This window comes from Martes martes (genome assembly GCF_963455335.1).
Source record: "Martes martes genome assembly, chromosome: 12".
In the NCBI taxonomy this organism is placed as follows: domain Eukaryota; kingdom Metazoa; phylum Chordata; class Mammalia; order Carnivora; family Mustelidae; genus Martes; species Martes martes.
The window spans coordinates 90,322,989-90,347,913 of NC_137900.1; the positions used below are offsets into that span (position 1 = coordinate 90,322,989).

The following is a 24,925-nucleotide window of genomic DNA, read 5'->3' on the forward strand; positions in this document are numbered from 1 at the left end:
GGGAACAAACACATAAATCCATACCGTGAGACCGTATTTTGGCTAAGGACGGTATGTAACCCATTTTCCCGCGAAAGGCATTATGATGAACAGTGCGATATTTGGCTACTGAGCACGAAGCAGCCCCTTCCCTGTTGCTACATTCAGGATGTGAGGCTGATGCACACACGCAGTGCCAGAAATCGACCTGGATTCAGCAGGTCATAAGGGCTGTTTCATTGAGCAGTAGGTTTTTGTTTGATTTACTCAATGGCAACAGAACGGGTCATCCCCAAAAACATCCACATGTACCCTCAGGGGCTTATTTATTTATTTATTTATTTTAAAGATTTTATTTATTTATTTGACAGAGAGAGAGATATCACAAGTAGGCGGAGAGGCAGGCAGAGAGAAGGGGGGAAGCAGGCTCCCTGCTGAGCAGAGAGCCCGATGCGGGGTTCGATCCCAGGACCCTGGGATCATGACCCGAGCCGAAGGCAGAGGCTTTAACCCACTGAGCCACCCAGGCGCCCCGCAGGCTTATTTATAAACAGGCTTATTTATAAACAACACCAGCTCTAGGAGAACCCACCTGCTCTCAGGGACCCCTGACGTATCCCTTCTGCAGACACTCTTTGGGTTCAAACGAAATGTTTCTAGACCAAAAGTCATCTGGATCTTTAACAGGTCTTAAAACAATCTGCACCAACCCATTCCACCAAACAAGAAATCATTAAAGACTGTGACCACTGCGTCAAGTTCCAGCTTCGTTTTACCAACGACTTTTACACATTTTATCTAAAAGCACAGATTCCTTGGATAATTTCGTCATTCAAGGTGCAAGAGGTCCAAGCACTTTTAGACTATGCTGCCCATGGGACACGTCCAGGCTTCTGGACGGAGCATGGATCGCGAGAAGCAGTTTGGAAAACTGTCTACTTAGAGCTGAACCACTGTGACCCCACAATTCCAGTCCTGGGTGTAGACAGACTTCGTATCCCCAAACAGGAGGCGAGCAATGGCCTGGTGGCTGAGACATGGGTGAACTGTGGTATACGCACACACCCAATACCAACCACCAGTGAATGGAACAAACTCCCACCATATACAGCCACACGAATGACGGTCTCAAACCTAACGTAGAACAAGAGAAGACGCAAATCGTGCCTAATAAGTGAGTACATTCACATGAGGCTCAAAAGCAGGCAAGACCATCTATGTCATTGGAAGTCAGAAGTGTGGACAGCCATGGGAGGAAGGCGTTGCCCTGGAAGGGGCCAGGGGACCTCTGGGCCTGGATTTTCCTGTTTCTCCATCTGGGAGCTGATGACACGGGGGTGTTCACTCTGGGAAGATTTCTGGGGCTATGCACTTACGACATGCACTTCTACCTCTCTGTATATTACACTTCAATGAGGAGTTTTCTCGAAAAAAGAAAAGTAGCTCCAAAATTCAAAAAATATCCTTAAAAAGAAAAAAAGAAACAGAAAAAGAAAAGCAGAGCCTAAGGGCAATAACTTAGTTTTTATTTTTATTGCTCTATGAAAATGAATTTTCTCTATCAAAAGCAATGTTTTCTTTCCTTTTTTTTTAAAGATTTTATTTATTTATTTGACAGAGAGAGACACAGCGAGAGAGGGAACACAGGAGAGGGAGTGGGAAAGGGAGAAGCAGGCTTCCCATGGAGCAGGGAGCCTGATGCGGGGCTTGAACCTAGGACTCTAGCATCATGACCTGAGCCAAAGGCAGACGCTTAACAACTGAGTCACCCAGGTGCCCCAAAAGCAATGGTTTCTAACTTAAATATTACCTTACATAAAAGGGGGAAAATATTTAAAGGACTATACATTCACAGTATAAATGAATATATAAATTATCATTACATCCATTTTGCAGTTAAATAACCTTTTTCAATATTGACTTACCTGAGTTGCTTTGCATAGCTGAGTTCAATCTCTGTCCTTTCCTTTACAAATTTGATGTATTTCTCAAGAATGTCAATTCCCCACTGTGTGTGTTTTTCTAAGTTGTCAAATTGGTCCTGTTTAAAAAAAAAAAAACAAAGAGAGAGAGAGCTTTAGAATCCTTCTCTGCGATTAATATAACTTCAGGGAACAATTCTCTTCAGCAATATGTGGCCGTATAGAAAGAAGTTCTAGTATTTTCCATGATTGTACTGGGTGCTTTTCTCGTCGAGCTGTCTTAAATCAACATTACCAAATTTGGTTTGAAAACTGCCTGGGGTACTGATCTCTGACCCATTCGTTCATGTTAGAAACACAGTTTGGGGATATAGTTAACATTCTGGTACAAAGGAAAATATCTTTTCCAGATTCCAAAAACCGAGAGCTGAAACACACATCAGCTCCGTCGGGCTTGCCAGCACCTCACCTGTTACCTCTGAGTTAATTCAAACCAGCTCACTGAAATTTGGGGCAAGCAAATGGGAACAGGAAGAGTGACAAAATAACTGCCTTCCTCAAACAGATAAATGAAATGACTCATGCGGACTTTATTCATACATTCGAACATTTATGAAACCCACACCGTGGGCCAGGAAAGGAGCCGGGGAACTGAAATGCACAGAAATAGAGCCCCATCTCGCCTGGAGGTTCCTAGCCTGGAAGAATGAGAGGAGGTGGGTATTTCAGCAACAGCTACTGCAAAGGCGAGGACACATCCAGGAATCTGGGGATTGGAGCGGGGGGGGGGGGGGGGATGGCACTTGTCCCTCTGGAGGGAAGGTGGGGAGGGCAGGGGAGAGGGCTCAAGGGAAGAAGGGTGGTGGGTAAGAAACTGGAAAAAGTCCCAGCCCATCACCCCAGGCCTCACACAACGAGAGTGAAGGAACTTGGCCTCTCCAGTGCACACAAGTGAGCCGTTGAACTTGGAGGGAGAGGCACGCCCACAGACATGCTTAGAATGGCCAGGAGGTGGAAGCCGGGAGATTGTTCCCTAGTCCAGAGGAGAGAAAATGGGAGGAGAGGATACACAGACCCGTAACAACTAGAATCAACTAGTCTTAGCGGCAGATTGCCTGCGGAGGCTGGAAAGGGATAGGAGGGAGAGGCGAGATTCTGGGGGCCTCCCTGCCTCTGGCTCCCGGGACAAGAGAATCGAGGGGCTGGGGTGAAGTAACACGATGCCCAAGGGCGTGACATGTCCAGAGGGGAGCTGGAAACACAGACCCTTCTGGAGCTCAAGGAGGGAGGGCTGTGACCTGGTGGATTTGAAGGGATTCAAGGAGAGGGTCAGCAAAATCGGCTGCGCTATGCCCTGAATTAGCGAAGAGGGGCCTGGCCTCTGGGTGAGCCCAGAAAGGCCTGGGAAAGCGACGGGGGTGTCGGCGTGACACTGCAGGGAAGGGAAAGCTGCCGGGATAGAAAGATGGACGGTGTCTGCTGTCTCCTGGGAGATAGCAGGAAAAGAGAAATATGCGAGTTCTGGCCCCAGCCTGGAACTCCACCACCTGGGGCCACAGAATGTAGCCAAAATGTAGTTCTTTGCCTAGAGATGCCGAATCAGTCACTGCCTAATTTCACAATTCAGTCATGAGGATCACAGGAAATGGGAAAGAGTCAAATCGGGTATAAAAAAGTACAAAGTCACAATTTAATCCTATCGCAGGTGTGTGAGATCCTAAGGACAGTCGGTGCCATCCTTCAGCTTGGTTTCAAAACCTAGCATCTGCCACTTTTATACCTGTCCTCGTGCTCATTCTGCGTTCCACTCCAAGTTGTGCAAATGGGAAAATGAGTACACGGAAGTCCACCTTGGGTGGGAGTGGGGGCCCTGCAGAACCAAAAATATTTTTTCTTTTTTCTTTTTTTAAGAATTTTTTAAGATTTTATTTATTTATTTGACAGACAAGTAGGCAGAGAGGCAGGCAGAGAGAGAGGAGGGGGCAGGCTCCCTGCAGAGCAGAGAGCCCGATGCGGAGCTCAATCCCAGGACCCTGGGATCATGACCTGAGCTGAAGGCAGAGGCTTTAACTCACTGAGCCACCCAGGTGCCCCCCAAAACATTTTTTCTCCAAGAAATTCTCTTCTTGAAGAAAACTCATTTCCTCTTACTTCCACCCAGGCCCACAGGATAGGTTGAGAAACTAAGATTTTTAATTTACTGGAATGTTTTTCTCATGAAAAAGCATCACCGCAAAACGTCTTCAAATCTAATAATTGTTTACACTATCACAAAAAACAAAGGACAACTCTGTAAGGTTTTCACTGATTCTTGGCCCCCCGTAATATATTCCACGGACATCTAGTTTCTACTCCAAGGAACACTAGTCAGGAAGGTGATTTATTTATATCCTCTAATACAGACAAGGGTGGTCAAGCAAATTGATAGGGTAAACAAGACTGTAGGTCACTTCAAACTACTGGAGAGAACAAATATACAAACAATTCAAGTCATGATTACAAATCATTCCTAGCTCTTCAGAGCAAGGCTTGTTTAAAGCTCTGGCTGGTCAGTAACCCTTTGCTAACCTAGTTTCATAGCTAGTTTCCTATTTATTTTAAAACGCCTTTCCAGACCCCTCCCTCCATTTGAGTCCTGTTTCATGTCCCATTCCCAGAAGCCTACCATATTCAGGAGTTAAAGGGGTTTCCTTGAACACTTGCTAACAGGGGCACCTGGGTGGCTCAGTGGGTTAAAGCCTCTGCCTTTGGCTCAGGTCAGGATCTCAGGGTCCTGGGATCGAGCCCCGCATCGGGCTCTCTGTGCAGCAGGGAACCTGCTTCCCCCTCTCTCTGCCTGCCTCTCTGCCTACTTGTAATCTCTGTCAAATAAATAAATAAAATATTTTAAAAAAAGAAAGAAAGAAAAAAAAAAAGAAAACTTGCTAACAGCATCTGCTTTTAGATTGTCCTGATGATAATTTCACTACATATTTTTCCCTGTGAGTATTCGATTTTTTTTTTTTTAAGCTCTGGTGTATAGAATGCAGAGCAAAAGCTTTTGATACCGAAACTCTCTCTTTTTTTTTAATCTACATTTGAATTCAGTCTACCTTAAAAATTACTGGCCCCAACCCAACAATATGTTTTCAATAAAGTTATCTGTATTCAGGAACATTCTGCAAGCTATAATAAGGTCAAAATAAGATAGAAGATCTTAATGCTAAAAACCTTACTCAGTAGCAACAAATAAACTAGTACTTGTTTGTCAATATAGGATAGTTCTTTTTATGCTGTATTAGAACATCTCTTGGGGGACCTGGCTGGTTTAGTAGGTAGAACATGCGGTTCTTGATCTTGGGTTGTGAGTTTGAGCCCCACGCTGGGTGTAGAGCTTACTTAAAAAAAAAAACCATGAAATGAAATAAAATGTTGTCACAAATAAAATTTTTTAAAATACTAAGACTTCCCTAATGATGCCACACTCTACCCCTCCCATCACATGGATTGCCACGGCATGGAGTTTTTTGACAGCAGCTAAAAGCAAATTCAAAACAGATGAAAAACTAATCAACCCACTTACATTCTTGACCAAAATGTGGAAAACTTAATGGAAAAACATTCCAAATCTTAAAAAGACTCCTTTGTGAGCAAATATTATAAAGGGCCCTTTAAAAAACAGCCTTCGGGGGCGCCTGGGTGGCTCAGTGGGTTAAAGCCTCTGCCTTCAGCTCAGGTCATGATCCCAGGGTCTTGGGATCGAGCCCCGCATCGGGCTCTCTGCTCAGTGGAGAGCCTGCTTCTCCCTCTCTCTGTCTCTGCCTGCCTCTCTGTCTACTTGTGATCTTTGTTTGTCAAATAAATAAGAAAACAAAAAAACAAACAAACAAACAAAAAAAACAGCCTTCGGCACTTGGGAGATGGGGCCATTAGCAAAAATGGACCCCTTCCCTTGTGATGTTACAGGACAGCCGTTCTGCCCTCTTAAAAATCATTAAGAGAGGCCCTCTCAGCCCTCTTAAAAATCATTAAGGACCTTCGAAAGCTTTTATTTATGTGGGTTATGGCCATTAATACTTACTGTATCAGAAATTAAAAACTGAGAGTTTTAAACATGCTTATTAATTTATTTTAAAAGACGACACTAAATCCATCACATGTCAAAAGAAACAGCACTTTTTTAAAAGAACTTTCCTTTCCAAAACAACAACAAAAAGTGAGAAAACTGGCACTGTTTTACTTTTTTGCAAATCTCTTTAATGTTTGGTTTCATAGAAGACAGCTGGATGCTCAGATCCTTCTGAATTCAATCTGGTGCGACTCCTGACTTTGGCTGAAATACGCGAAAAAATAAGACTTCGTGCAGATATGTAGTAAGAAAGTGGAGGAGTAGTTCAAGAGCCTATTTAGGTCATGCTGGCTATTACCTGATACCACCACAAGACTCAACGACTAGTTTCTTAAAGGCTAGTTGCAATATGAAATCTGAAACCCTCCCAAACAATTTTTCACATGGGGTTACAGTAAAATGCACTCATTGATCTCGTGCTCTGAATGGATCTTTTGCCTGCACATGACTGTGTAACATTATTTAGAAAATACCATTTCCAAAGTATCATGTCACTGATAACTTGCAGATCTTCCAAATGTTGCCACATTTCATTACAAAATACATTTAAATCACATTTGTTTATATTGCTACCTATCTCGTCTTTTCCAATGTCTTTATTTTTAAATTTTTATTTGTTTTTAAAAATTTGTTAGAGAGTGGGGCGTCTGGATGGCTCAGTGGGTTAAAGCCTCTGCCTTCGGCTCAGGTCATGATCCCAGGGTCCTGGGGTCGAGCCCCACATCGGGCTCTCTGCTTGGCAGGGAGCCTGCTTCCCCCTCTCTCTCTGCCTGCCTCTCTGCCTGCTTGTGATCTCTCTGTCAAATAAATAAATAAAATCTTAAAAAAAAAATTTGTTAGAGAGAGAGAGAGAGCGAGAGCACAAGTGGGGATGAGGGGCAGAGGGAAAAGAAGAAACAGGCTCCCCGTTGAGCAAGGAGCCTGATGCGGGGCTCGATCCCAGGACTCTAGGATCATGACCTGAGCCAAAGGCAGTTGCTTAACTGAATGAGTCACCCAGGCGCCCTATTTATTATGTTATTTTTTTTTTAAAGTAAGCTCTATTCCCAAAATGGGGCTTGAACTCATGACCCCGAGGTCAAGAATCTGAGGAGTCTTTAAATACTGGGGAGCTGTCAAGCTCACAGTGGCAAATACAAATTTTCCAAAATACCAATTTTCACTTAAAAGGTAGAATTCCATCACTGGCAACAAATAGTTGTTTCCTTAAAAGGACAGGCTCGGGGTGCCTGGGTAGCTCAGATGGGTGGGTCATGAGCTCCAGGCAGGTCCTGGGATGGAGCCCCGTGTCAGGCTCCCAACTCAGTGGGAAGTCGGCGTCTCCTCTCCCTCTGCCTCTCCCCCTATTTGTGCTCTCTCTGTCTCTCTTTCTCTCAAATGAATAAGTAAACTATTAAAAAAAAATAAAGGGACAGGCTCACTTTATTCATTTTTGAGAAAATATCTGCCAAATGCCTGAGAGTTCATCTGCCAACTGTCCTTTTTTTTTTTTTCAAGATTTTATTTATTTATTTGACAGAGAGAAGAAACAGTGAGAGAACGAACACAAGCAAGAGGGAGAAGCAGGATCCCTGCCGAGCAGGGAGTCCGACGTGGGACTCGATCCCAGGACCCTAGGATCATGACCTGAGCGAAGGCAGACGCTTAATGATGGAGCCACCCAGGCGCCCTGCCAACTGTCCTCTTAAGTAAAAATGGTGTCCATGAAAAAACAAGTTAGTTCAGCTCACAATGCAATTACTGAAGTATCCTGGTGACACTAAGCGCTTCAGGTATGTTTCCCATCTTGTCATACATACTATTCAAAAAGCGTATACTCAACAGTTGAGATTTAATAAAATTACTCCTCTTACTGTTTCACTGAGGGCATTTTTATTTTTCTAAAAAAGATTTAACTTACTTATTTGACACAGAGAGGGAGAGAGCACCAGGGAGAGGGAGAAGCAGACTCCCCGCTGAGCAAGGAGCCCGACGCGGGGCTCGATCCCAAGATCCCGGGATCATGACCTGAGCCGAAGGCAGACGCTTAACCGACCTGAGCCACCCAGGTGCCACCACTGAGGACATTTCTGGATAAAAGGGATTTTTTTTTTTTTTTTTTAAATAGCTAACATGAAGAATACAAGACCTGCTGAGTTTGGAGCCATCGCCCTGATTTGCGTCAAGGGGCCTGCGGCCTTCCCATCACCACTTTTATACCACGAGCCTAAACATCCACACTGTGAGAAAGACAGTGTCTTTGTATCATTATGAAAATAGTTTTGACTCTGTGGACTCCGTAAGAGGCGGCCCAGGGGCAGCACTTTAAGAACTCCTCCCCCATGACACACACTCTAACATTTCTATTTGAAAGCTTCGTGTTTCCAAAGATTAAGGAAGGCAGATAATATATGACCTAATGGAAAATGATGTTTAATGTACTATTAAGTGCCTACTATATATATGCTCAAGAATTAACTCGAAATTGCCAAGAGAACTGCAATGGATGTTTCCAAGGAGTTGGATGGAAGGCGATACCCCCTCTTGACCGCTTACTGCTCCTCGAATTCAAACCAAACAAAGGTTCATGGCAGGAGCTGTTGGCTACAAGAGGCAGGGTAGGCTGCAGGGACAAACGAGGACAGCACGAGTGCATTAATCAAAAGCAATTACTGTATTTTCCAATCAATCATTTTCAGGACTGGCTGTCTGCATGCGGAAGACCGAACCAGGAGAAGTATGAACCACGGCAGCTGTCTGGGTCGTTACATCTTCATCAGGGTTCCTAAAGCATCATGAAGTTCAATACAAATGCTGCCTTCCTATACCTACAAGAGTGACTCATCGGTTGGTGTCGAGACTGGTCTCTCTGCGTCCGTGGAGAATGAAGACTCTTGGCTACGCCTAAGAAGTCGTCTGCTGAAATCTGATTTTTCTTTGAAAGTCTGCAAAAGAACTGACCCAGGAAGTACTTTCAGAAAAGCTAGTTACTAGGGGCGCCTGGGTGGCTCAGTGGGTTAAATCTCTGCCTTTGGCTCGGGTCATGATTTCGGGGTCCTGGGATCGAGCCCCGCATTGGGCTCTCTGCTCAGCGGGGAGACTGTTTCCCCCTCTCTCTCTGCCTGCCTCCCTGCCTACCTGTGATTTCTGTCAAATAAGTAAATAAAATCTTCAAAAAATAATAATAATAAATAAAATAAAATGAGGACACCCAAGTCTGCCTCTAGGAAGTTTTTCTCCGTAGTATAGGTCAAGTTTTTAATACCGTACTTCCTGTCACTGGAAAGTGTACTAAACCGACACAAATTCAGAGTCCCCGGAACAAGCCAATCTGGTAAGAAACTAAGTTGCTGAGGTTACGTCGTGTCAGTGGCTCAGACTCAAGAGGAGGGTATCCTGAGGCCAGCTCTCCACGAATCTCTCCCCAAGTGACTCACTCAGCGAAAAGAATTAGCTCTTCCATATCACTGGGTCCGTTTCTGTCCATGCTGTGTAGACCACTGTTTTAGGATACTCTAATTCAGGATAAATCCACTTTCCAAAGGACTAGGGCACTTGGAGGAGCAGACTTTAAATGGCTCTATCTGAACAGAATCCCTTGGGATGATATTACTGGTATTAGCTTCCTCTCATCTTTAAGAGAAAAGTGTCAGCACGTATAGATCTACCCAGAGTAAACGTAACAAAACCTCCATTTAAAACGTTTTTAAAAATCAATTAGGTTCTGAATATTAAAGTAGCTGTATATATAGGAACAAAAAAAGTTTGACAAACCTTTACAAACAAAAATGTGTCATCACAAATGCCACCTGAAATTCTAGATCTCACATTTGAAACAAAGACTTCAATTAATCTCCAAGGACAAGGAAAAAGAATTTTTCTCACATACGACGTCAAAAGCAGAAATACTTTTGGGGTGTCTGGGCGGCCCAGTTAGTTGACAGCTGACTCTTGGTTTTGGCTCAGGTCATGAAACCAGGGTCCCGGGATCAAGCCCCACGTTGGGCTCTGCTCTCACTGGGGTGTCTGCTTGAGTCTGCTTTCTCCCTCTACCCCTCCTACCGCACCACTTGGCACGCACTCTCTCTCTCTCAAATAAATAAATCTTTTTTAAAAAGATAGAAATACCAAAGTATATACTTTCAACATAACAGCATCAAAATGGACGTGATGAAGAACCATTACCCAAAGGAAAGTCACTGTTTACACAGAAAAAAAAACAGATAAAGGGTAAAGGACAGCAGTAGACGGTTTATTTCGAGGAGCACAGACAGCTTCTGGTTAGACAATACCAAGGAGACACAGATTCTGTAAAATCACACATTCATCTGCTATTTCTGAAACAGGTTCTCTGAATTAGGAGGGGTTCTCCCCCCAAACCTGGGTTGAAAAGCAGGAACCTATGACATAATTAGCAAAAGAGGAGCTCCAACGTCACAGTGTCAAGTTGGACAGTCAAGTTAATACAAAGGATTTTCATGAGAAAGAAAATGTGCACACAACGGAAGGTTTGACTGAACTTCGAATCTCTAAAATACAAGTCCGAAAACTGGCACAAAACCAGGTTTACCAACGGAAGCATATTTGCCTCAATCACCAGCCATAATCTATCTAACTCTGTTTCTGTTGCGAAAATGAAATTACTAAGGAACTATTCTGTTCATGGCTCCTTCCAGCGAGGGCATTCTGAACCCAAGAAGTAAGAATGTAAACAAACACAGGATGAAAACATATGCATGAGTTAAAAACAAAACAAAACAACTTCAGGAGTGCCTGGGTGGCTCAGTCAGTTGAGCATCTGACTCTTGATTTCAGCTCAGGTCATGATCTCGGGGTCCTGGGACTGAGCCTCAAATCAGGCTCCACGCTCGGTACAGAGTCTGCTTGTCTCTCTCTGTCCCCGTGCTCGCTCTCGCGCTCTCTCTCAAATAAATAAAATCTTAAAAAAACAAACCCAAACTTTAACAGAAGCCGACGGGGCAACAGCACGTAGATGAAGTCAGTGGTAGAAACAATGTGGAAAAGCACACAGAATCTGAAAAGCTGCGTTTTCATGTTTTAGGACAATAATTCTATTGTGTAAAAGGGCAGCAAGGAGGCTGGTGGGGGACGTACACCAGACGGAATGGGATGGACAGTAGCAGACTTGGGGCTGATGGACGCAGGGATGGCCCAGGCCGAGTCTTAGCACTGCATCCTGAAATGACAAGAGAAAGACGTAACTCGTGCCCAAAGCACCAGAATTCTGACTCTCCTGGAGTCTGAGCGGCTGAGATTTGGAGGGGAGATTGCTATGGAATGCATTCCTTTAAGAAGCTGCAATAAGCTCTGGCCTATTATTTCAATGTTCTTAGAACACCACAGTCACTTTCTCCCCCCTCCATTCCCCTGGATACGGTAAAAGCAACCCACAAACAAATATAAACACCTGTGCCCACCCCAAATATACTGAACGACAGAGATCACAAAGAATATGCTTTTTAAGGGGCGGGGGGGGGAGGGGGCGGGGGGAGGGATTAAAGAGTGTTTACTTTTTTCATTTTAAAAAAAAAGTCATTTTTATTTTTATATATTTTTTTAAAAAAACAAGTCATTTTTAAAGTGATCATAAAAATCACTCCTTCGTCCAGACGTTGTCAAGTATCTTAAGCAGAAGAGGAAAGGTAGGAAAGATGACGGAGCTGTAAAATCCAGGGCTGGGAAGAGGGCTCTAATGTGGAACTGAGTGGGTTGAACCAATCAGGTCTCCTGGAAAGACAGGAACTGGTTACAGAAAGCAAAATCTCGCTCTGAGAAAAAAAAATGCCGTTTCCCTGTGACAGGACGTAAGAGGGGCTTGGTCCAGCCCTGACTGTGACATGAACATCTTTTTTTTTTTTTTTTTTGTAAGAGTTTATTTATTTATTTGACAGAGACCACAAGCAGGCAGAGAGGCAGGAAGGGAAGCAGGCTCTCCACTGAGCAGAGAGCCTGATGCGGGACTCGATCCCAGGACCCTGGGATCATGACCTGAGCCGAAGGCAGAGGCTTTAACCCACTGAGCCACCCAGGCGCCCCGACATGAACATCTTTAACGCAAATGTTCAGTGTCAGGAGCGTCTGGCTTTGGCCTGGAAATGGAATTCACTTGCTCATTTCCTGGTGTTTGTACATCCGCTCCATTGAGCCTGACTTTATATGACCTGGTCCCAGGCCTGCTCAACCAGCAGACACAAGAGCTCAGTTATCCGCCCTCCTCCGCTGCCCCCTGTTCCTTTCTTTAAACCCTGGAGAACGAGGCATACCTCTCCAACATCCCACACTGTTCTCTACAGGTGATGCTCGCCCCCAAGAAAGAAGTTCAAGACCAACCTAAGGGAGGAAGATAAGAGGGAGGGGGAAGAAGGAAGAAACCATGCTCTAAATACCAGAACGTTGAAGGCAATCCAAAGGCTAAACGAGAACAAAGCGTATCAGCTAAATTTTTAATGAGAAAAAAAAAAACCCTCAGATTTTTAAAGGCCTGACTCATTGCTCAACTCTATAAATATTTCCATGTGTGTGGGGAAGGGGTGCAAAATATTACAGAAATATCACAGGAAAAAAAATTCTAAGCCCTGTCACCTGAAACTTAGTTAATATCAGTGCAAAAGATTTTCCAAACACTTAGCAATGAACTCACTTCCAATTTTAAGTAAAGATGGTTAATTAAGCAAGGGCGCCTGGGTGGCTCCGTCTTAAGTGTCTGCCTTCAGCTCAGGTCATGGTCTCAGGGTCCTGGGATGGAGCCCCACGTCAGTCTCCACACTCAGCACAGAGTCTGCTTGTCCCTCTCCCTCTGCCCCTCCCCGTGTTGGTGCTCTCTCTCCATAAAAATAGATAAAATCTTTAAAAAATAAGTAAACAAAATAAAATGATTAAATGAGGGGTGCCTGGCTGGCTGGCTGGCTCCGTCAGTGGAGCGTGAGGCTCTTTATCTCAGGGTTCTGGGTTCGAGCCCCATTTGGGAGTAGAGATTACTTAAAAATAAAATAAAATCTTTTTCTTTTTAAGATTTTATTTATTTATTTATTTGATAGAGAGAGAGTGAGCAAGTGAGAGAGAGAAAGAGAGCATGAAGAAGAGAAGGAGAAGCAGGCTTCCTGCCGAGCAGGGAGCCCGATATGGGGCTCGATCCCAGGACCCCGGGATCATGACCTGAGCCAAAGGAAGATGCTTAACAACTAAGCCACCCAGGTGCCCCCCAAATAAAATAAAATCTTTAAAAAATAAATAAATAAGGGGCACGTGGGTGGCTCAGTCGGTTAAGTGTCCAACTCCCGGTTTCGGCGCAGGTCATGATCTCAGGGCTGTGGGGTCGAGCCCCACATCTGGCTCTCCGCTCGGCAGGAGTCTGCTTGAGATCTCTCTCTCCCTCTGCCCCCCCCACAACTTGTTCGCAAGCTCTCTCTCTCAATAAAAATAATCTCTTTTTAAAAAGAAGACATTGGGGCGCCTAGGGGGTTCAGTCGTTAAGCCTCTGCCTTCGGCTCAGGTCATGATCCCAGGGTCCTGGGATCGAGCCCTCCATCGGGCTCCCGGTTCCGTGGGAAGCCTGCTTCTCCCTCTGCCACTCCCCCCGCTTGTGTACCCTCTCTCGCTGTGTCTCTCACTCTGTCAAATAAATAAATAAAATCTTTTAAAAAAATGGTCTAGCCGAACAAATAAATAAATAAATAAAAATAAAAAGAAGGCATTAAAGAAAACTGGTATAAATGGAGAGGTATGAGTCGTGTTCATAAATTAGACGGCTATCTACTGTAAATATCTTAACTTTCCTCCAAATCATCTGCAGATTCGGTGTCCTTTCCATTAAAACCCCAGCAAGTTTGTGGAGAACACCAACCACAGCTTCAAGTTGGAAGTTGCGAAGGTCAAGCAACAGCCAAAGCACACTTGAAGCACAGGTGGGGGTAAGAGCCATATTGTACACTGACTCACCATAAAGCTAATTAAGAAGCTGTGTGGTACTGACCAGGGGCAGAAAAGCAGGCAAATGCAAGGCACAGAGCGAGGGTCTGCAAAAACAACTTTGTATGGAAAAGAGGGAGCCCTACAGAAAACACAGAGAGCCTGGTGGCTGCGGACCTGGGGTCCTGAGCTAGAACGGCTTAGTCTGAGCTCTGCCTCTCTGACATGCTAGCTATGTCCCGTGGAGTAAGTAAGCTACTTACCCTGTGTTTCTGCATCTTGTCTAAAAAATGGGGCTAAACGCAGATCTATGCGTAGGGTTATTGTAAGGATTAAGTGTTCTCTTGTGCCGAGTGAGAACACTGCCTGGCACACGGTGAGCCCTGGGCGAGTGTGAATGACGGCCACCACCACTGCCCCCACTACCATCACCATCAGCCAATGAGGAAAGAGCAGGCTGTCCCATGGAAGGTGCGGGCAGCCTGAGACCCCTGATCTCAGGGTTGTGAGTTCGAGCCCCACGTTGGGTGTGGAGATGACTTAAAGATAACATCCTCAGGGGCATCGGGGTGGCCTAGTCAGTGAAGCATCCGACTCTTGCTTTCAGCTCGGGTTGTTTGATCTCGGGGTTTTGAGGTCAAGCCCCGCACTGGGCTCTACGCTCATCCGAGTCTGCTTAACTTTCTCTCTCCCTCTCCCTCTGTCCCTCCTTCTTGTGCTCTCTATCTCTCTCAAATAAATAAGTAATCTTTAAAAATAAATGATAAATAAACAAATAATTTTTAAAGGGTGCTGGGTAATTGAATATCTATTAGAAAAAATGAAATCAAACCTCTATTTCTTACAATATATAAAAACTAATTCAAGATAGATTAAGGATCTAAATGTAAAAGTTAAGACCACAAAGGAAAAACAATTAATAAACTTGACTGTGTAAAAATTAAAAACCTTTTGGAGCGCCTGGGTGGCTCAGTGGGTTAAGCATCTGCCTTCGGCTCTGGTCATGATCCTGGAATCCCAGGACCAAGCTCCACATTGCATCAGGCTTCCTGCTCAGCAGGGAGTCTGCTTCTCCCTCTGCCCCTCACCCCACTTGTGCTCACGTGCTCTCTCTCTCTTTCTCGTTCTCTCTCAAATAAATAAAATCTTAAAAAAAACTAAACTAAACTAAAAACTTCTGTCATGCAGAGATACCCCAAGGTAAGTGAAATGATAAAGGATAAACTGGGAGAAGATACTTGTAACACTATGATCAACAAAGGATTAGTATCTATAATATAGAAAGAATACCTTCAAATCAGTATTCTTCAAAAGATAAAATGACTCAATTGGAAAAGGGGCAAAAATAAGAAGAATTTTAAACATGAAATGATATTTAGCCTTATTAGTAACCAGAGAAAGGCATATTAAAACTACAGTCAGATACTATTTCACACCACCAGCCTGGCAAAAATTTAGTCAGAAAACATCAAGTGTTAACAGTGCATTGCAATGGAAAGGGTCACACCCTACTGGGGACCTTGGAAAACAAACTGGTTTTGCCTAGTAAAGGTGAACTTGGGCCCTGCATTACACCTAGGTATTCCTTCCCTACATATATATCTTAAGGTCTAGAACCCAGACTGTAAACTCTTGTTCATGTGCACAATGAGACATGAGTAAGAATGTATGTAGCAACAAATCACAGCAGCAAAATACTAGAAACAACTCAACTGTCCATCTCATTTCATTTATATAAAGTCTCCAAATAGGAAAAACTAAACAATGTATTATTTACTGATATAGTCATAAGTGAAAAAAAAACTATAAAGAAAAACAAGAGAGGGGTGTGTAGGTGGCTCAGTCGGTTGAGTGGTTGCCTTCAGCTCAGGTCGTGATCTTGGGGTCCTGGGATCCAGCCCCACATCAGGCTCCCTGCTCAGCGGGGAGTCTGTTCTCCCTCTGCCCTCCCCCAACTAATTTTCTCTCTTTCTTTCTGTCTCTCTCTCTCCTTCAAATAAATAAATAATCTTTTTTTTTTTAAAAGATTTCACTTATTTATTTGACAGACAGATCACAAGTAGGCAGAGAGGCAGGCAGAGAGAGAGAGGGGGGAAAGCAAGCTCCCTGGTGAGCAGAGAGCCCGATGTGGGGCTCGATCCCAGGACCCTGGGATCATGACCTGAGCCGAAGGCAGAGGCTTAACCCCCGAGCCACCCAGGTGCCCCAAGAATATTTTTTAACACAAAATTCTGGATAATACTCAACTGGGGAGAAGAATGTGATCAGAGGCCATAGGAAGCTTCTGGGGGGCAGAGTAATTTTTCTTTACCTGGGTGGAATGCACATGCGCATTCATTTTACTGCTATTTTTGTATACATACATGTTTCCATACATTCTTTTGTAATATGCCATAATTAATATTTAATTGGTAGTTTATAGCTGGGTTGATGGGAAAATCTTTAGTATAAAGAGAAACTTGAGATCATTCAAGCCTCTGCCAACTGGAGGTCAAAACTGAAGTTAAAACATTTATGAAAGCAAAAATGAAGTCAACAGAAAAATCTATTACATAAAGTATTGAACTATTACTTTTTCCTTGATTGATGGACTTCCTATTTTGTTCCCATAGAAAATATAAAACATTCTTAGAAAATGGGCATCTCTTAATACCCAAGTATGGATGGATTATTGATTGTTAAAGATGCCACACTTAGAGGAAAAACTTTTAAAAAAAATCCAGGACTGGAGGCGCCTGGGTGGCTCAGTGGGTTGAGCCTTTGCCTTCGGCTCAGGTCACGGTCCCAGGGTCCTGGGATCGAGTCCTGCATGGGGCTCTCTGCTCAGCGGGGGGCCTGCTTCCTCCTCTCTCTCTCTCTCTCTGCCTACTTGTGATCTCTCTCTGTCAAATAAATTAATAAAATCTTAAAAGAAAAAAAAAATCCAGGACTGGGGCACACCTGGGTGGTTCAGTCGGTTCGGTGTCTGACTCTTGGTTTCCAGTCAGGTCACGATCTCAGGGTCATGAGGTGCAGCCCCACATCCTGCTCCTGCGCTCACCAGGGAGTCTGCTTGGGGCTCTCTCTCTCCCTTTCCCTCTGCCCACCCCCCTGCTCAGCCCCAGGTCCTCTCCCTATCTCTCTATCTGTAAAATAATAAATAAATAAATCTTAAAAAAAAAAAATCCAGGACTATTATTGTCCAAAAGCCAAAAATATTTTTCACAAACCACCACAGGAATATAGTAGATAATTTTCCTCGAGTAAAATGTTTATGAAGGCTTTGAGAACACAAAATATTACGGTAACCAACATAACCTATGCCAAAATCACACTTATCTGTTTCTATTCTATGCCCAAGTCACATTACCTATTCATTCACCTAACAATATTTTACCGATCACCTACTCTATGTCAAACACTATTCTAGGAACTAAGGACAAAGCAGCAAACAGAAGACAGAAATTCTCTATTCTCACGGAGCTTAACTACCAGTAGAACTTTACTGTACAAAGCTATAAAGAAATTTACATTCCCGTGAGAACTACTAGGTCTTCAGATAGCAACACTTAAAAGCCCATTGATACCTATTAGCAGAGTTGACCGTCAAAGTATTGAATAAACAATTACCAACAGATTCCCCATCCAGTCAAAACAGAGACAAGCCGTGCTGAGGCATCCTGGCTGAAAACCACCTGGTCTGTGGCCCAAATCCCTTCCAGAAAGGTGACCAAATTCCATGCTCACCAACAGGGTCCTACTATCTTACTGAACCCTGACCCGGACTGAATATCACCATTTATAAAACAAAAACCAACCAACAGAGCAAAAGAGGAAGAGGAAGAAAGCTCTGCTTACTTGATAAGCAACTTGCTTTATGTACACATTTCTTTCATTATTTTGGAAATTAACCTTTTCAGATATGTTCATTAGCCTTTGGAATTTTCACCTGTAACCTTTCTCTCTCTTTTTAAAAAATATTTTAATTTTTATGTAACCTCTATCCTCAACATGGGACTCAAACTCACAACCCCGAGGTCAAGAGTCACGTGCTCCACCGATTGAACAGGCGCCCCGTAACTTTTCCTCTTCTTAATCTTTACTTATTTATTAGAATACTGTTTTTAATTTTATATTTTGCATAACCCCTTCATAAACTGAGACTGCCATACTAATTCTGTCATATTTGGTATACATGCTCCTAGTTTGATTAATTATATATTTTACAGACATTTTTGGCATGGAGACACATGAATGCATGTTTATCTCAGGGGGTTAGAACTATGAGGGATCCCCCCCAACCACTATTTTATACTTCTCTGTGGGTTCAAAATTTTCTTCGGTGAGCATTTTTCCTGATTATCAATGTAGTATATACCAGTGTAATTAACGGGTCTATTTTAAGGACACCTAAGGAAATCACAGAAGTAAATGTCTATTATGAAGTAAGTTCTACATCACTTTATTAGGGAATTACCATTCTCTTCTTGGTAGTAATAAAGGACAAAATAGCATAAACTTGCCATTTTATTCAAGTTTGATGTTTTCAGTAAAAGGAAAAATGTCTCTACTAATATGTTACAGAACATTAAGTAGAAATCCAGGATTCAGGGGCACCTGGCTGGATCAGTCTGTACAGCATGGGACTCCTGACCTTGGGGACACGGGTTTAAGTCCCATGTTGGGCACGGAGCCTCCTTGAAAGAAAGGATTAAAGGGAGGGAAGGAAGGAAGGAAGGAAAGAAGAAGAAAAGAAATCCAGGATTCATTTCCAACTGTCTTTTCCTCCAAATTCCCGAGTCTACTGCCAAGCGCTGCTACCTTTACACTAACCCACTTCCCAAAGGTGCACTTGACACTCTTCTTAAACATTTAAAAAAATTTTAAGTAACCTATACACCCAGTGGGGGCCTGAACTCACAACCCCGGGATCAAAAGTCATGCACTCTGCAAGTGAGCCAGCCAGGCGCCCCCATGCTCCTGGCGCTGCTACCAGGAGTGCTAACACTAGTTACCTCTCTCACTCGGCACGCCTCACCTGCACCTGACCCCACACCCTGCCCCATCAGTCAGTACAAACATGGCTCAACCACCTGTGTGCCCTTTGATAAGTATTTGCTGAATGAATGAACGAGTCCATGGAAACTTCTCCAACCATCACTGCAATCCTGCTGTGTAATTCCTTCCAGCCCATGGCCAGAGTAAGTTGACTTCACATTCGTAGTTTATTATTCTAGATTTTAGGAGAATGTGTGCCAGCTGCTCCCCCAAGTGCTGGGGCATGCCGACTATGAGCAACAGAAGAATATTCTGGCCCCAGGGAGGTACTGAAAATGGTATTTACAAAAAGCACATTCATATGCAATTTTATATATATGATTTTTTTTTTCTTCCAGTCATTCCATTAGGAGATCTCAAGTCCCCAAGATCGGGTGCAAAAAAGTTTTTAAAAAAAATTCTGGTGCACGGCTGCCTTTCCTAAGGTGTTGCCAAGGAATGTGAGATAGTTAAAATGTTTAGTTACCTATAATCCTAGTGTAAGTGTTTTCCTTTCATTAATTATACAGGGTAGTCAGCTCTCCTAATAGCCAGAAGCTATTCAAGTTTTAAATGTAACCAATAATAGATATTTCAAAGAAAACCCACCATGTTTGGCTCTATTCTGGAGGGGCTGTAAATTATTTCAGCTTCATTTTACTTCAATGGTTTGAGTTCCTATTTCTTCATTATGAATTTATTTTGGGCAAACGCTAATATAACCAACACGTGAAGCATTCTATGCTTTAAAAACAAACCAAAACGAGTAAAATGAACATGCACTGTGCTGTCGATCACACTAGGCATTTTCTGCAGGAGTGCGGGGCGGGGGGGGGGGGCCTCCAGATTCTACAGCATGAGGCATGAGGGTCAGACTTCCCATGCTTCAGCCAATACCCTCGCCCCACCAGCAAAAAGTCACTTTACTTCTCAGGGCACCTGGTTGGCTCAGTGGGTTAAGCCTCTGCCTTCGGCTCAGGTCATGATCTCAAGGTCCTGGGATCGAGCCCCGCATTGGGCTCTCTGCTCAACGGGGAGCCTGCTTCCCCCTCTCTCTCTGCCTGCCTCTCTGCCTACTTGTGATCTCTCTCTCTGTCAAATAAATAAATAAAAATCTCACACACACAAAAAAAGTCACTTTACTTCTGTCTTAGTTTCCTCACCCCGAAGAGAAAACAGTAATAATAGCACATGTAATGCCACCAAACTGTACGCTTAAAAAATGGTTAAAATGGCAAATTATATGTTATGTGTCTTTTGCCACAATAAAAAAAAAGTTTATAGGAAAAAAATGAGTATTAGTAGAAGTCAGAAAGATCATGTTGGGCCAAACCATCTGAGGCCATGCTGGCCACTAAAAGGAATTCTGGGGTCCGCTGGGATGTCACTGACATACTTGGAGAATAATGAATTCATACTGATATTGTTTATTGACCCTCCATATGCATTTTACCCCTTCTAAGTTTCCACTTTATCATGAAGACTGCAAGGCGAAACACTATGTTTCTCAGACTTAGGGATCTGGGTTTGGGATTCTAGAGCAAGGTGGACTCTCATGAGATCTCAAAACCAAAAGAGGCAATGAAAAAAAAAAAAAGGGTACCAACTTAGAGCTGTTGGGACATAAAATGAGTCAATATAGAGTAAAGTGCTTAAAACCAGCACCAAGGAAATAAATAGCTAAGTAATAGCTTACTGACAAATCAAACATCACAGCAGTATCGTAACAGGTCAAACCATTAACATTTGTGTCCTAAAAGCACAGGCAAAGCCACCTTGAACAATAGACTGCACTCCCCCTTTCGGCACATCAGTTAGTCATGGTGTGAGCTTGTGACTAATCCCACACTGCTGGTGGTTATAGGACCATCGCCCTGAGTCTATAAGTGGAAATCCTAGTGTTCCAGGGATTTCTGGCAGGACCATCGGAAACCCCAAATTCAGAGGGAAGTGCCTATATTTCTTCAAAACATTACACAAACGCAAGCTATTTTATTGATCCAGGATGTACTGGCAACTCGAGCTAATCTCTAGGTCAACGAACTGGCTACATCTTTGGGCAAGGGTGTTAATGGGTTTAATTCCAATGTATCCAATGTTGCTAGAGATATCAGTCCGGCTAGTCTTTTTCCTGTTTTTGCAATCAAAGGTAAGGATCTGGTAAGATTCATTTGAGACAGACATCATCTAACATGAGTTCTCAGTCTCCTGAGTATAGTTGTTCGGGTCATGGATAACAGTCATCGTGGCTACAATTTCCAGTGTCCTTACTGTGTGCACGCTCTGGTCCAAGCACTTACACAGTTCATTCAATCCCCACAACCATCCTAGCAGGCTGACACTGTTACTACCCCAACTCCAGAAGGATAAAAGAGGCACAGAAAGGTTAAAGACCTTGTCCAAGGGGCGCCTGGGTGGCTCAGTGGGTTAAAGCCTCTGCCTTCGGCTCAGGTCGTGATCTCAGGGTCCTGGGATCGAGCCCCATATCGGGCTCTCTGCTCAGCGGGGAGCCTGCTTCCCCCCCTCTCTCTGCCTGCCTGCTTGTGATCTCTCTCTCTGTCAAATAAATAAATAAAATCTTTAAAAAAAAAAAAAAAAAGACCTTGTCCAAGCACCACCCCCCCGCCCCGCAGTGATTAACCAGAATGGATTTGAACCCACAGCTCTAGAGTCTGTGGGCTTAACTGCTTCTCTAGATTGTGGACTCAAGATGATCCTGTCTCTTGATTTCTTCCGACGTTGGTTGCCCACATGGTGCTAGGTCCTTTCTAAATCTTGTATCTTTCACCCCTGCAGTAATCCCATGGCAAGGCCAGTGTCAAGTCCATTTTTTTTTTTTTAATTTATTTATTTGTTAGAGAGCGAGCGAGCAAGCACAGGCAGACAGAGTGGTAGGCAGAGGCAGAGGGAGAAGCAGGCTCCCCGCCGAGCAAGGAGCCCGATGTGGGACTCGATCCCAGGACGATGGGATCATGACCTGAGCCGAAGGCAGCCGCTTTACCAACTGAGCCACCCAGGCGTCCCTCAAGTCCATTTTTTTTGACATAAGGTCACAGAGCAAGCTGTAAATGGCAGAATTGGAATCTGAACCCAGTTGTGATTCCAAGGTCTATAATTTTAGCCTCTATGGAGATGGAAAAAGAGTTGGAAAACACTCATGAAAGAACGTGGTAATGAACGAAAGACTCAGCAGCTTTTTGGGTTGAGGGTGTGGGTATTTATGGTGGTCACTTGAGTCAGAAACCCACCAATCAAAGGTTGAGTGGGTGTATCTGAAATTTTTTTAAAGATTTTATTTATTTATTTGACAGACAGAGATCACAAGTAGGCAGAGAGGCAGGCAGAGAGGGAGGGGAAGCAGGCTCCCCGCTGAGCAGAGATTCCCCATGCAGGGCTCGATCCCAGGACTCTGAGATCATGACCCGAGCCGAAGGCAGAGGCTCAACCCCCTGAGCCACCCAGGCGCCCCATGTATTTGAAATTTTTAAGTGGAAAGGAGGGAGCTGACCTGGACACAGCCTTAAATAGAGTAGTAATATTCTTGAATATTCAACAGTAGAGTTTTGCATTAAGCAAATATTAAAATGTAAAATTTTTAATGTCTACTATAGATGTTAACTTACAAAATACTGAAACAGGGCGCCTGGGTTAAGCATCTGCCTTCAGCTCAGGTCATGATCCCAGGGTCCTGGAATTGAGCCCCACATCAGGCTTCCTACTCAGTGGGAAGCCTGCTTCTCCCTCTCCCACTCCCCCTGCTTTGTTCCCTCTCTCACTACATCTCTCTGTCAAATAAATAAATAAAATCTTAAAAAAAAATACTGAAACAAAATTACACTTTTCTGCGTCCTTCAACTAATGTAGACTCTTTTAAGTTTAAAATAAAACCCATAGATAATTTTTTTCCTTTTCAACAGCTAACAGCTCCAACAACACAGTCAATGATTGGGGCGCCTGGGTGGCTCAGTCGGCTAAGCGTCTACCTTCAGGTCAGGTCATGATCCCAGGGTCCTGGAATTGAGCCCCGCATCAGGTTCCCTGCTCAGTGGGAGCCTGCTTCTCCCTCTTCCTCTGCCTGCCACTCTGCCTACTTGGGGACTCACTTGAATTCTCTCTCTCAAAAAAATAAAATCTTTTTAAAAAACAGAGTTTAAAAAAACAGAGTCAATAATATAATAGGTTACTTAATGATCTTAGTGTACTTAACCGATTTTTTTCTATTAAATGTACTTTTTTCCCCCAGGGCATCTGGGTGGCTCACTTGGTTAAGTACTCCACTCATGAATTCCAGCTCAGGTCATGATCTCAGGGTTCCAAGACTGAGTCCAGCATTTGACTCTACACTCAGCAGGGAGTCTGCTTCAGATTCTCTCTCTGCCCCTCCCCTCACCATGCATGCTTGCTCACTCTCTCTCTTCCTCTCTCTGTAAAATAAATAAATAAATCTTGGGGCGCCTGGGTGGCTCAGTCAGTTGGGCACCTGCCTTTGGCTCGGGTCATGATCCCGGGGTCCTGGGATCAAGCCCCACATCGGGCTCCCTGCTCGGCAGAGAGCCTGCTTCTCCCTCTCCTGCTGCCTGCTGCTCTGCCTGCTTGTGCTCTAGCTCTGTCAAATAAATAAATAAAATCTATAAATAAATAAATAAATCTTTAAACATAAAAAAGATATATATATATACATATATACACATGTATATTAAAAAGTGTATATATACACTTTTTCCAAGCAGTTTCAGGTTTACAGAAAAACTGAGCAGAAAGTACAGAGTTTCCATACAGTGCACCTCCTTCCCCAACCCCCCAGTTTCTGCTATTATTAACATGCTGCATGATTAGGCTGGCACATTTGTTCAACTGATAAGCCAATATTGATTGATACATTATTATTAACCTAAGTCCATACCTTACATTAGGGTTCACTTGCGTTGTATGGGTTTTCCCAGTGGAAAATGTCCTATATCCGCCATGGCAGTATCACACAGAAAACTTTCATTGCCCTGAGAATCCTCTGTGTTTCCTTCCTCCCAACCACTGGCAACCACTGATCCTTCTACCCTCTGCATAGTCTTGCCTTTTCCAGAAGGTCATATAGTTGGAACCAGATCGTATGTAAACTTTTCAGACAACTCTTCCATTTAGCAATATGCATTTAAAGTTCTTCTGTGTCTTTCTGTGGCTTGATAACTCACTTCTTTTATTGCTTGAAAAATATTTCACTGCCTGGATGTATCACACCTGGCTTATTCATTCACCTAATTGAAGGGTATTTTGGTTGCTTCTCAGTTTTGACAATTACAGATAAAGCTGCTATAAACTTCCACGGGCACCAATATTTTACCTTTAAAAAGAGAAATTCTTTTTTATTCCCAGGGTTGTTTGTTTGTTTGTTTGTTTGTTCCTTCCTTCCTAGCAACATTGATAACAAAACAATTAAAGAACTACTTTTAAAGCACACTGTACAGAAAAGTCAGGATTTCCTCAAACTAAGTGAACTTTCTCTTGGATGGTTTTCTCTGCGCCATCAGGCATTTATAAGAAATGCTAAAAGAAAGAAAAAAAATGCTAAAAGGCAAAAAAGACACGGAGCCTCTGTTTGAGAATTATGAATAATTTAATTGTCAGCATGTCTGTGTAATTTTTTTTTTCAGGCCCTATTTGTAAAGATAGCATAAATCAGCAGGACAAGATTCACTTCTCTAGGGAAGCCTCTTGGAAATCCCCAGACTTAGCTGGCTTCTCCTCACATCCGGTCTCAACATTATGTATTCTGCTCTTTGTGGCAAGAATCAGAGCATAAATCCACATTTATCTGATTAGGAAGCTCTGTGCGGGCAGCCCCCTCTATCTGTCTGTGCTCACCCCTGTACTTCCCCAGGATATAACAGAAAGAATAAATATATTTGCAAAAGTACTCTTGCAAAAGTAACACTCGCCAGTGTTAGTAAGAAATTCCTTAAACTTATAAACATACTTCTGGTTTTGAGACAATTCA

At 43.4% G+C, this 24,925-nt stretch overlaps 1 protein-coding gene across 13 annotated transcripts in view; it reads right to left on the reverse strand.

Moving 5' to 3' along the window:
* Nucleotides 1-24,925, reverse strand: part of FNBP1 (formin binding protein 1) — a 135,159-nt gene that overhangs the window by 80,632 nt on the left and 29,602 nt on the right. For all 13 annotated transcript variants that reach the window (XM_080819819.1, XM_080819818.1, XM_080819817.1 and 10 more), the window contains exon 2: nucleotides 1,905-2,020. In XM_080819819.1, the coding sequence (XP_080675945.1) occupies nucleotides 1,905-2,020 (116 nt within the window). The remainder of the gene's footprint in view (nucleotides 1-1,904; nucleotides 2,021-24,925) is intronic.